A 12553-nucleotide genomic window follows, 5' to 3' on the forward strand; every position below is an offset into this window, starting at 1 on the left:
GATTATACAAACAATAAATCGAAGTACGAAAAGTCTCAGGGCAGAGATTAACAAGCTCACTGTCCTTTGAACTCCCTCAATGAACCTGAAAGCAAAGATTTCCACATGGAAATAGAATTATGTTCTTATCTGACATAACACTTTATGATTTTACCAAAACATATAACTTATTTAATTTCCACTGACTCAGCGACATAGTTTTAATATCCCTTTATTCAACAGGAAATCAAACAACCAGCGAAGCGATAATTTTGCAGCTAATCACACATTATTATTTTGTTGATGATTTTTATTATGGTTATTAAACAGCTTACTGAAAGTGCAGATTTTTCTTTTATCAGTCCAGGGAAAGTAATCAGAGAAAATTGGTCAACTATTGAGATTTTGTTTACTGTATTTTGAGCCCAACAATAAAGAAGTATACTGGCAGAAATGTCATGATCTGTTAAAAAGAGAGAAAAAAAAACAGTTTCACATCAAAAAAATAAAATCATGGAGTAGACCCACTATGTGATAAAAAAAAAAAAATCACCCTTGTACTCTAAGTCTTAACCTTTAACAAAGTAAAAAGAGACAACACAAACTTCAGCAAAGATGATTTATTTCCTGTAAAAAGTGGGTACTATTTCTGTCACCTGCAGTAATTTGTTTCCATGCTCTACTATGTATCACATGTTTGTTTCAAAAGGGTCTGAGATTATAAAAGGGAAAAAGGCCACAGATTGGTCACTGTTTACTGACTTGCATGTCAAAATCTACATGCAAGAATAGCTGTCACAAGGCAGTATAGTCAAAATGGCTCTTTCTCCTCTAATAATGTAAATGAATGAACCAGACCAGGTACATGCAGTTGGTATGCTTTCCACGGCTTCTTAGACCGACAGATCATGAAAATGTTACTGCACAACTTAAACCTCTCCCCACATAGAGTAGCATGCAATTTACATGAATACACTTCAAACTGAAAACAAAACAGAAATGATGTTGTCAATGTATAATCTATATTGTAGAGCTTGACAATGTTAATTTATCAAGTTATGAGGGAGTTAAACCTTTACAAGATCATTCAGAGCTGAGAGAGCGATTTACCTGAACAAGCTGAAAACTAATGTTTGCCATGTACATTTTTTCCATCAGAGAAACAATACTGAAGTAAGTCACTTTCAGATCACGTGGTCCCAGAAAGCTTTGGCTTTACCTAATGTCTCCTACAGCCAAACTCATACCAAAGGTTACTGTCACCTCTCCTAACAAATAAAACACACATTCAGGCACTGACAGGCTCCACAATCACACCTCTTCCTCTGAGACTGGGAAAGCCGGGTGCAGCTCTGCCTCGACTGCGGTGCCAGATTGCTGCTGTGAGCCTTACAGGCCTGTCTGCTGTCTTCTCACCAAACTTAAAATTTCAAAACTAGAAATCAGCTCAGTCGTCTCCTTTCTCAGCCACCTTCTTGTTCTCAGTTTCTGGCTTCCTGTCAGCAGAGTTGGATTCAGCTCCTCCTCCTGCGACCCGGTTGCGGCTCCTGGCCCCTGGCTGGTACAGCTGAATAGCTGGTCGGTCCTGATGCAAAGAAACAACCTTCTCAGAAACACTTCCACATAACTGCAAGAAACATCTTGATGTTTTGAAACATATGAGTCATTACCTTATTCCGTAATCGCTCTCTTTTCTCCTCCTTTTTGCCCTCTTTGGTGGTTTTTTCCAGCTTCTCAGATTGGGGCGAGTCTGCCATAATCTCACTCCTCTTCTTCTCTATGGCCTTTCTTTTTTTAAATTGCTCTTCTCGCTTTCTGTACAAGTTTTCTCCATCCAGATGATCCTTCTTTCTCCGTCTTTCTTCATCCTGCCGTCTAATGCGCTCTTTCTCTTTCTGCCGCCGCTCCTTCTCCCATTCTCTGTCTCGGTCTACATCACGCTCCCTGAATTCCTTTCGCCCGTCTCCATCCCCTCTGCGAGTAAATATGATCTATGTAGTTACTGTGGTCAAAGCAAGCAAAGCAAGTGCCAAAAAAAAAAAAAAAAAAACGCTAAAGAAACTTACTTTCTTCCTCGATCCTCTTTATTTTCAATGTGACGCCTCTTGTGCTCACTACTTTCCAAAGATCTCTCCTCTTTATTTAGCTTCTCTGGTTTTTTGGGTTTATCCTTGGGCTTGTCAGAATCAGGTTCATTACATCTGTCTGGCTTCTTCAGGAGCTGGAAATAAAATACGATGAAAAATAAGATGGTGGAAATTACAAACAATTGCAAACAGGTATATTTTTCTGCAGCACAAACCTTAATTTTGGGTTCGTCTTTAACTTGGTCTTTGTCTTTCTCCAGCGGTTTCTCAAGCCTCATCATTTTCTCTGCTTCTTTACGTTTCCTCCTCTCCTCCTCCCTCCACTTACGACGCTCCTCATCACGTAGGCGCTTACGTTCAAGCTCCCTCCTTCTTCTCTCCTCCTTCTTCTCCTCTCTAAGTCTCTGAAGAGAAAAAATAGGATCTGTGATGCCAGCCTCCAGCTAGCAACCTAATATAAATACATAATTCAAATGCCACATATTTACCTGTTTATTCTTCAGGAAGTCCAACAGTGGAGTCGTTTTTTTAGCTTGAAGGAGAGAGAGAGAGTGAGAGAGATGGAGAGAGAGAGAAAGAATAAATCATGTCTAATGCCTTGCAACTGTTAACATACATATGGCGATATGTCTGGGATATCTAATTGGTCACGGCTAACATACCTACAAGCTCCTTTGATCTTGCTTCGATCTCTTCTAAAAGGGTCTCAGGTGTGGATGTCAACTTATCTTCATCTCCATTGTAATATTCAAGGAACTTTTTGTAATCTGGATCTTATAGAAATAAATAAAAAAGAAAAACATAGAAGAAAATGCCAAATGTATTCTGGACTGTTTTGGTGAGGTTTGGTAAAAATTACACTTAATTGACTGCAATATTATACCCTTGTCCTAGAAATGTCAAAATCTTTACCTTCAGAAATTGTTCCACACTTTGAATCCTTCTTCTTACTTCTTTTTTTGGCAGTCTTTTGAAAAGGCGCAAACTCCACGATGGCTGGATATTCCTGACCTATTTAAAAAAACATGTAGACAAGCATGATGCTTTAGGTCCAGACTGTAAAAAGCTCTATATTTTATTTATTTATTTTTTTTTTACTGAGTTTCATGCTCCTCATACCTCTGTTATCTATGAATACATATCCATCAAATCGGTCTCTGAAGAGGACTATATCCTCTTGATTTTTAAAATTGATGTAAGCCCTTGCAAAGAGGTGTGGGTAAAGGCTGAAAGGTGAAACACTCATGTTAGATAAACGCGTTGAGGCCAATAGTTATTAAGAGAATGGGTTTTACACGTTAACTCACCTGGTGTCGTTAGAAAAAAACTCCAAGTAATCCACTTCTGGTAGAGGCTGCAACTGCTCCTCTAACTCCTCCTTGGTCAGACTTGGTGGCAATCGCCTGATCACAATCTAGGAAATAATTGTCGACGTATGAAGATATTAACAGATATACAATGAAAAATGGCAGTTATGCCATCAACAATTTAGAGTTTTAACTGGAAGTTGGGGTTGATCAAGTGGTAAATAGTCTAATTTCAATTTACCTTTCTTTACAATCTACATTTTAGACTACGCAAGATAAGTCCGACAAAACACAAATACCAACAGCAACATTATATTTATTGTTTAATTATAGACATTAACTGGCGGCATTTAGGAACATTAGCTAACGTAGCTAGCAAGTTTTACCTTTGTCATGGCCTCTTTCTTTTCCTTGCACTTTTCTGTCTTCTCTCCATCCTCACACTTTATCTCCACCTTTTTCTCCTTCGGCCGACTATTTTCTTTGTCTTCCTTCATAATTAAGAAAGCTAATTTTTACAGCGATTTAACCTCATATCATCCAACAGACTTGTTTACTTTTTTCTGGCAAGTTAGCGGGCTAGTAGCCACCGAACTAAGCGTAACTTCCTCCCTGGCGGTTGGACCTGCAGTTCAACATCACCGAAAGAGGGGGGCGCTGTTGTGAGAAAAACAACAGTTCATAATGTTGATTTTATTATTCATAAAGCATTTAATCGATTTTATGTTTATCTAAATTACTTTCTTTTTTACATAATACCCCACGAAGAGTGACCTTATTGTTTTTTTTTTCCGTTTGTTATTTTATAAAAGTTTTCCCTTCACACTCTTTGCGCTCTTGAAATGAAAGCCCAGAAGTACAAGTTACATTTTTTATTTTCAAAACAATTATTAACTATTTATGTCGTTTAGATAAAAACGTTTGTTTTGTTGTTCTGTTGGATTCTATTAATGCGCTTTGTTTTACGGAATTAATCAAATATTAACTCCATTGCATGATTGTCAGCGAAGTTTAGATGCTTTAACTTTGAAAGACAACAACAGGAAATTCTTTCTTCTTCCGGTGGCGGAGCGCAGGTCATTAGGACTGTCGACATTTTGTCAGCTTCTTAGCAAAATAGACCGTCTTCCGTGATTGGGGGACAACTCGGTTGTCCTTAGAGTTGATCTTTGTCGTCAGGTAGTTCAAGCTAGTAAACATGTGGTATGAAATTCTACCTGGCCTCGGCCTTATGACCGTGTGCCTAACGATCCCCGGAATCGCCACTATGTACATACAGAAATTCACCAATGGAGGAAAGGTGAGGGTGATGCAGCCTGCTCACGCGACTTTCGTGTTATTTCGTAAACTACGCTGGCTTCATGTATGTTTTTGCTTTGATTGGACTAAAATCCCCTATATTTCAACGCAGGAGAAGAGAATAGCTCGGGTCCCTTGGCAGTGGTATTTGATGGAGAGAGACAAGCGAGTGGCAGGAACGGGACGCTGCTACGACTCCAAGGTGAGTCCTCCTTGTTTTTCACAAACCAGGTGCATACAGAAGCACAGACATGTAAAATTGCTGTTCATTACACCTTCTCAGGGATGGTCTCTCAGCTGTTCTTTTAAACTGTTCGTGTCTAAAGAAAAGAAAAAAAATATATATATATATATATGCAAAATAAATAAAATGTATATGTTTTTTCGATTATTAACTTGTTTAATTAATGACACTGAATTTATTTTATGTATCAACATTTTTATTTATTGAAATTATTTACACTTAACAGTTTTTGTAATTATATTTTTATGTTAAACTTATTTTGTAGTAACATGTATTTCATTTACCTTATTTTGCAGATCCATTTTTATTTAGTTCTTTTTTTATTTTGGGTCCTTATATTCAAATGAAGAGCCGTGTTTAACAGTCTGGGTTTGGCTGCATCTTTCTGACTAGAGTTCTTTTATGGCTTCTTCAGCAGATCAGCTTTTGGCAATCTTTAACAAATTACTTTTTTCAGTTTCTTCAGATCTGCCTCTATGAAAGACATTTTACACGAATGTCAAAGATTATTTTTGCTAATCGTGTAAGAACAATGATGCAAAAAAACGTTTTGTCCTCCACAAGTGGTTGTGCACATGCACAGAGAACATAATGCAAAAAATGAAGTGTTCCTCCCACTAGGCCTCGTTTGCTCCAATCCAGTGTCGTATTAGAATTCACTGGGTTCCTGAGGGAATACAAAGGATGCCAAAGTGTTTAGCGGGTAGATAACCTTAAGTTCCCTTACCTGCATGCCTGCCCGCCTCGTATCCCTGATCCACCACACCTTGCCCGATCCCGGGCAAAAAGTTGCTGATCTCGGATGGAATAGTAACGTCTATCCCTGCTTATTTCTGTCATGACAAGTTTTCCCTATTTCTAAGGACCGATATACAGTAAAATATGCTTCAATTACCAGCCAAAATTAAATATATATATCATGTATATTTAAGTAAATTAATAAAACATATTAAATGCACAAATTAAATGTCATTAAATAAGTTAATTATTGAATAATGTACATTTAATATTTTATGAAATATTTATTTCAGTTATTCATTTAATCATTAATAAAACGGCTCTCCATACCTGCCACCAAAATTCAATTACTTAAATACTAAATTCATAACAGAATCTGGAGAACTAAGATTAACAGTGTTATGTTTAAAGTTTTTGACTAATGACTATTAAGTTCAGTGTTTTCATACAGTTACAACTGTTTTTACAGCCGTTTTCTCACAAATGTTAATTTTTTCTTTTTTCCTTTCCCACTTTTTTTTCTCACCAGGGACTTGAAAACATCAACTGATGACGACGATTATGGAGACCTTAAAAAACAGAAAGTTAATTGTGCTGTACATTAAAATATTGTATTTAATAAGAATTTGTTTTGGAGTTTTTTGTTTTTGTGATCAAATAAATTGTCAAAATGTGGAAATCCTTTAAATATTATGTTCTACCAGCAACAGATGCTAAAAAGGAGGATCAAATATATTTTCAGCATTTGATAAGGTTCCTTGAATTTAAATATTTAGCCATCAAGATATCATCTCTGTGAGGATTAGCTTATTTTTTCTGATGTGAATGTGTGATGGGCTTTTCAGAAACTAATTTTAATAGGTTTCATAGTAATCTGTAGTAATGTAACTAATTTCCATAGTATTGACCGGTGTGCCCAGATCACAGCTCCTAAATCCTCTTGAAATATTATGACCAACAAATCACACCCTGGAAACTGAATTTTAACATGCAGCTGCTTTGGTAAATACTTACTGTAGCGAATAAAGAGAACAAATGTTGACGTTATACAGTAAACACAGCTATCACTACAGGTTGTAAAGCTGCTGAAACGTTTGCACGCTGATTGGAAAAATGTTATATAAAGATTTGTTGGATGAAATATAAAGTTAATATATTTTAAAAGACAGATGATTTTGAAGTAGTTTCAGCTGTGAAAAGTTTTCAAAAATTTGAATTTTAATGAAACAATGAAGGGAAAAATATTTGCAAGGCTAATTTTTTTAAATTTTCTTAGGAATTGTAGATATTTACTTTTTAGTCTTAGTTTAACTCCAACTGAGTACAGACAGAATATAACCATGAAATATTGATACTAATATTGACAGTTTATTGACTTTTCTGCTCAGGTGAATTAAAACAAATTTACCATAGGAAATAAAGAACAATCAGAGTGCATAAACATCCTGAAAAACACAAAGCAACTCCATACTTCTAATATGTTACTTTACAGTTAAAAAGCCTCTCACTGTACATTCAACTGAAACTTAAGATGAGTGAAAGAAAACCGAACTCAAACAGTAAAGGTGTATAGTTACAGAAATCAAAGAAGAAACTGGAACATTCACTTCTCATCCTTGCCTTTGGTTTTTCTGTAAACCATTTCCCTGAAGCTTGACAGGATCTTGCTTTCCCTCTTCCTCCTCTCTTCCTGGTTGAAGGATGCCAGAGCTCTCTTTTCATCCGCACTGTAGATCTGGTTTTCCTTTCTCAGACGCACAGCCTCCATACGACGATGTCTGCAGGGTGATAGAAAAATGTTTGCATTACAAAAAACGTGCATCCACGTGAAAACCTATGAGGTAAGCAGGTGTAAAAAGCTCCAGTTAAACAATGCAAAACTGTTAGTGTGCATAGTTACTGTAGTTAATTTAGGGAAAATGTAATATTAATGTTGATCAGGGGTTCCTGAAAGGAGGTTCAGCTGAGTCTAAAAATAAACTCTGGGTTAGCTTGATTCTGAATTGAACTACTCTGGAGTGTTCGGATCCAGAACAGCTCGAGTTTGGAACTACAAAAACGAGCCATCATCAACAGAGCACCAATACCTGGATTCACCATGGCAACCGCAGACAAAAAGCTAGTTATTTTACCTGATTGAGTGAGACGGTCTCATTGAAGCATGTCAGCAATACGAAAGGGGTATTTTGTAAAGAAGGGGACATTGCTGCTGCTGCTAAGGGGTGAGAAACATCATGGAAGAAAACTGCTGCCTGAGTCAATGTGGAAGTTGGAATCCACTAACTGAATATTTAACTTCATTAAAGCTGCAGCATGTGCGTTAAAATATTGGTGCATAGGACAAAATCGGTAGGTCCCATCCCATTTGGGGAATTTGGGGATGGGACTTAGGCGCTACTATCGGGTTAAGGCATGAATTAATTAATGCTATTAATTTTTTTTTTTTTTCTAAAAGTTTTTGCTCACTGGCTCTTAACACACACTATGATTAATAGTGTTCATTTTTTAACTCGTTAATTTTTTGTCATTAATCGGAATTAATGTATCAAAATTTCTTTTGTAAAGTCCCCTTTTCAAAAGAAATTTAAGAAGTAAACAAAGTAGAAATCTTGCTATGACGTCATGTTACGTCCACGATGTGACACGTTGGATATGTGCGACCAGAGTATCAGGGTACTGTTTGATGAGATATTGATCAGGGAAAAAAAACACGTCTGTTTGAGTTATGAAAAATCTTCTTATATGAACCATTGGGTATTAATTCAGCTTCTAATCTCTGGAATTGCATTGGTACCGACAATCGATGTCTGACAGCTGCTTCAGGTGGGAAGAGACAGGCGGTTACTCTCTTTTTAATGAACCTGACAGTGAGGAGGTTCTCTTCAGAGTCAGTTACCATGGTAACAGATTCAGAGTAAGACTTATCTTGCTTTCTGGAACAGAAATCCCAGTTTTCCTGAACTCAAGGTTAACGTACTCAGAGTTTCAACATAACCCACTTTCTGGAACAGGCTTTAGAACATCAGGATTCAATGTTTTGCTAAAATGTCAGTTTAAATTAAACTTATTCACTGGATTATCTGATGCCATGAAAATCCAAACACAGCCAAAGTTAAATTTTAGTCTGACTGACTTCAAAACATTGCGTACCTGCTACCGCTCATAACGTAGCCAGACTTCTCAAAGTTTGCAATCTCGTCACTGGTGAGGCCGATTTCTCCTCTTCTAGGGATACGTTTGCCAGCTTTTACATACTCTGCCATTGCAGCACCTTCACCTGGCAACAGTGCATGACCAAAACTGGAGGAAGACAAACATACTCCTGTTAAACACACATTACCATCATTTGCATTATAACTTAGAGGTTTTATCTAAAGAGACTCAAATACTAGCAAAAAAAGAAAATAAAAAAAATCACAATTAACACTTATTAATAAAGTATTTTTTATTTAATTTCATTTCATGAGCTGGAAGGAAAAAAATTGTGCTTTTGTTTTCTTTTAATTGCATTTATGTAAATAATTATGCGACAGAACAACCAAAAAGGAGACACTGACTCGAGGGGTTTGTCGTCCTGGGACAGATGGGTGAGCGGAGCTTCGGGGCCAACTATGTGTTCGTCCACGTTTGTTTTCTCCACCCACATCAATCCATTGGGATCTTCCTCCTCCTCCTCTGATTCTTCACTGCTGGAATCGCTGGACTCTTTCCGACTCTTCTTCGCCTTCTTCTTTTTGGACTTCTTTGACCTATTAAAAATATGATGTTTGGTTAATTATAATATACTTATATGTAAGCAAAGCTGCTAGAAGATTCAAATTAGAACCTACTTTTTGCTTTTCTTCTTCTTTTTTTTCTTCTTTATATCTTCTTCTGTCGGATAAAAACATGTTAGTTCAAATTATTAAACTTTGTTGATGATTCTTGAAAAATGAAATTAATCATGACTGCCTCACCATCAGAATCTGATTCCAGTTCACTGTCCTCCGAATGTTTCTTGTTCTTTCTTTTTTTGGACTTCTTTTTCTTCTTCTTTTTCTTCTTCTTTTCCTCTGTTAATCAAAGGGAGGATTCTGTGTAAATACAAAGGTTTACACGCAACATGTTCCTATAATTTATACATAGTCAAACACTTACCTTCTGAGCTTGATTCTGAACTGCTGTTTTTCTCATCTGCTTCTACAGGTGTGAATTCGTCAGAGCTGATGGAAAGAAATTATGTAAATAAGAGAAAGAGAAAATTTAAATGCTTCTCCAATGACAACAATATATAAACAACATGTTGCTGTACTGATGGGGAATCTTGACTTACTCTGGTTCTTTCACTCTTGGCGAATATCCCCAAACTTCAGGACAACCAAGCTCGCCAATCCTTTCCCTCTCCTGCAGGCGCCTGGAAAAGAAACTCAGATGGTTCAGTCTGCTGGTGTCTGAAACAAATCACTGCTTTTAACTATATAAATGGGCAGAGTTTAAACAACACATAGATAAGCTGCAATGTGAAAACGGACAGCTGATCAGAAGGGACCCATCAGCATGTCAGGTTCATACTGACAGATAAAGCAAAACAGATTCCCAACGCCTGGAGAATATTTATGAAATCATCATAAATTTTACATCCACAGAAATAATTATAATTAAAATTTGAACTAGAAGCCTAATATAATTTAATGACTTTGATCTTAAATAGATAATGGCCGACTATTATACAGAAATGGCCCAATGAAGTCAGTTAAAAAAAAAAAAGAAGTCAGAAACAAAACATTCATACACATCCATTCACCAGTGATGCCGACACTGGAAGTGGGTAGGGTGAAGTGCCTTGGCATAAGACAACAGATCTCCTGGGATTCGAACTGCCAACCTTCCGACGACTGAACAACCGGCCAAAATATATAAATTAATCAGTTTCTTTTTTATTCTACTAAATGTTGTGTGTGTGTTTAAGGATTTGCCACCTTATTGACTTTTGTTATTGCTAGTTGCTGTATTTTTATGTAGAACACTTTGTGCTACCTTTAATTTGAATAGTGTTTTATGAATCAAATTTTATTTGATTTAAATGGAATTACTTTTTATATTATTTCAGCTGTTGCTATCTTCCAGCCTCATCTTTGCTTTCTCCTTGTTAAAAAATGTTCCTATATGTTTAATCATCGTAATGTCTTTTTTTCAACAAACACTCCTGATCTTAGAATAGAAAACGAGGTTTCCCTATAATTTTACATGTTTTAGGTGTCGATTCAAATAAGTAAAGTTTGGGATGTTAAATATTGTAAAATTTAGGGCATAGACTAATAATTTAAGAAGATGTGGGTACATTTGTTTTAATATGGCCAAATGACACTGAATTCTTGTGAGGCTCTCGCTACCATTTGTATCTATGAATCGCTGAACTTGATTTGGACTTAGATGTTTATACCTGGCAATAAAAGCCTCTTGCCTCTGCCGCTGGACATCGTCCCTCTGCTGCTCGTAATAATAGTCATCTTTGAATGTGCCGTGTTTTCCAGGGGTATCCCTCTGCTCGTGCCAGTGGTGGTGGTTGTTACTGGCGTTGTTGTGACGTTCTCTGGACCGAGATCGTGACCTGGAGCGGCTACGACCTGGGCTTCCAATGCGTATCCGTCTGATGTTTCTCGCCTCTTTGAAACGACGTTCCCGTTCCTCGTGTTCCTTCTCTCGGTTTCTAAGTTTGGGGAGTTTAGGCCCGAAGCTATCCGGAGAAAGGCTTCGTTCACGGCTGTCGCTGCGGTTTCGGCTGCGGGAGCGAGTACGTGGTCTCCGGCCCCGAGGACTCCGAGATTCCCCGCCGTCAGAACTTGACCGATCCGACAGAGGCATAATCTCTGGATGATGTAGACTTAATGCTGAGCGGAAGTAAACTCAAACTTCAATTAGACTGAAAGAAAAATTGCACTCAAGATAACGCTCCTTTTTTTAAGTACGCAAGCAATAACAGGAAGTCCCAACGTGTCCGTCTTCGTCAAATATCCCTCTTTTCTATGTCTCATTTTTCACATTAGTTCCGCTTGTGCTTTGAAACAATTAATTTTGGGCAAAGATTAAATACAAATGCAGAACACGAACAACACCGATTAAATATTTAGTACTTCACTATTAAATCACCTCCCAGCCCCTTATTACGCCTTTTTCTTGGTTTCCTAAACTGATCAATTGGACTCTCCTGAAAAACAATTTGAGTTAACAACAGTCATCCAATGATATTTATTCTCTTGACTTTTAATAATCCATCAGTTAAGTTTTTGTACCAAAAGTTAAAGCATAGTTGCATTTGAATGCCCTTGTACATAGCACAATGTTTCCAAATTCTATCTATCTATCTATCTATCTATCTATCTATCTATCTATCTATCTATCTATCTATCTATCTATCTATCTATCTATCTATCTATCTATCTATCTATCGATCGATCTATCTGTCTGTCTGTCTGTCTGTCTGTCTGTCTGTCTGTCTGTCTGTCTGTCTGTCCATCTATCTATCTATCTATTCAGTATCTATCATCTACCACTCACAAAAGGTTCAGGTTTAGTGTGAAATTTATGGAAAATGTATGTGTATTTGCGTAAAGGTTATTGTGCATTTTAGGTCCATTCAGATATTATACCAAAAACCAAAGAACACTTCTCACTTTTTATGAGTAGTGTAATTATTTTAACTGAATACGACCCAAGTCCTTTCAAAACTTTGGTAAAATGAAGAAGCATCTGTATGTCTACAATACAGAATGCATAATTCATATAAACCTCAGTTTTAAATCAGACAAGACAGTGGTTTGTTTGTTTGTTTGTTTGTTTGTTTGTTTCTTTCTTTCTTTCTTTCTTTCTTTCTTTCTTTCTTTCTTTCTTTCTTTCTTTCTTTCTTTCGCTTGTTATTC

General features: G+C 36.9%; 3 protein-coding genes across 5 annotated transcripts; 1 reads left to right on the forward strand and 2 right to left on the reverse strand.

Annotated features, from left to right (window-relative positions):
• Window positions 1-845: 845 nt before the first annotated feature.
• On the reverse strand, window positions 846-4006 carry upf3b (UPF3B regulator of nonsense mediated mRNA decay). Of its 2 annotated transcripts, XM_041989610.1 has the most exons (10): window positions 3760-4003; window positions 3374-3480; window positions 3186-3292; window positions 2979-3077; window positions 2729-2839; window positions 2555-2598; window positions 2282-2470; window positions 2046-2200; window positions 1650-1953; window positions 846-1564 (listed from the first exon to the last, which is right to left on the reverse strand). In XM_041989610.1, the coding sequence occupies exons 1-10, from the start codon at window positions 3868-3870 to the stop codon at window positions 1427-1429; spliced, it is 1365 nt and encodes a 454-aa protein (XP_041845544.1). In that variant the 5' UTR covers window positions 3871-4003; the 3' UTR covers window positions 846-1426. The 2 variants fall into 2 exon arrangements, with proteins under 2 accessions (XP_041845544.1, XP_041845543.1); XM_041989609.1 differs by having other exon boundaries at window positions 2046-2470; window positions 3760-4006.
• Window positions 4007-4417: 411 nt separating this feature from the next.
• On the forward strand, window positions 4418-6276 carry ndufa1 (NADH:ubiquinone oxidoreductase subunit A1). The gene is made up of 3 exons (XM_041989614.1): window positions 4418-4673; window positions 4785-4874; window positions 6184-6276. The coding sequence occupies exons 1-3, from the start codon at window positions 4572-4574 to the stop codon at window positions 6202-6204; spliced, it is 213 nt and encodes a 70-aa protein (XP_041845548.1). The 5' UTR covers window positions 4418-4571; the 3' UTR covers window positions 6205-6276.
• Window positions 6277-7000: 724 nt separating this feature from the next.
• LOC121642744 (NFKB activating protein) lies at window positions 7001-11653 on the reverse strand. 2 transcript variants are annotated; one of them, XM_041989612.1, is made up of 8 exons: window positions 11077-11653; window positions 9967-10047; window positions 9792-9856; window positions 9611-9706; window positions 9485-9524; window positions 9212-9403; window positions 8805-8954; window positions 7001-7432 (listed from the first exon to the last, which is right to left on the reverse strand). In XM_041989612.1, exons 1-8 carry the CDS (start codon window positions 11496-11498, stop codon window positions 7258-7260), a joined length of 1221 nt encoding a protein of 406 aa, XP_041845546.1. In that variant the 5' UTR covers window positions 11499-11653; the 3' UTR covers window positions 7001-7257. The 2 variants fall into 2 exon arrangements, with proteins under 2 accessions (XP_041845546.1, XP_041845545.1); XM_041989611.1 differs by having other exon boundaries at window positions 9485-9527; window positions 11077-11652.
• Window positions 11654-12553: the final 900 nt, after the last annotated feature.

Source organism: Melanotaenia boesemani, chromosome 7, assembly GCF_017639745.1.
Source record: "Melanotaenia boesemani isolate fMelBoe1 chromosome 7, fMelBoe1.pri, whole genome shotgun sequence".
NCBI classification, from domain to species: Eukaryota; Metazoa; Chordata; class Actinopteri; order Atheriniformes; family Melanotaeniidae; genus Melanotaenia; species Melanotaenia boesemani.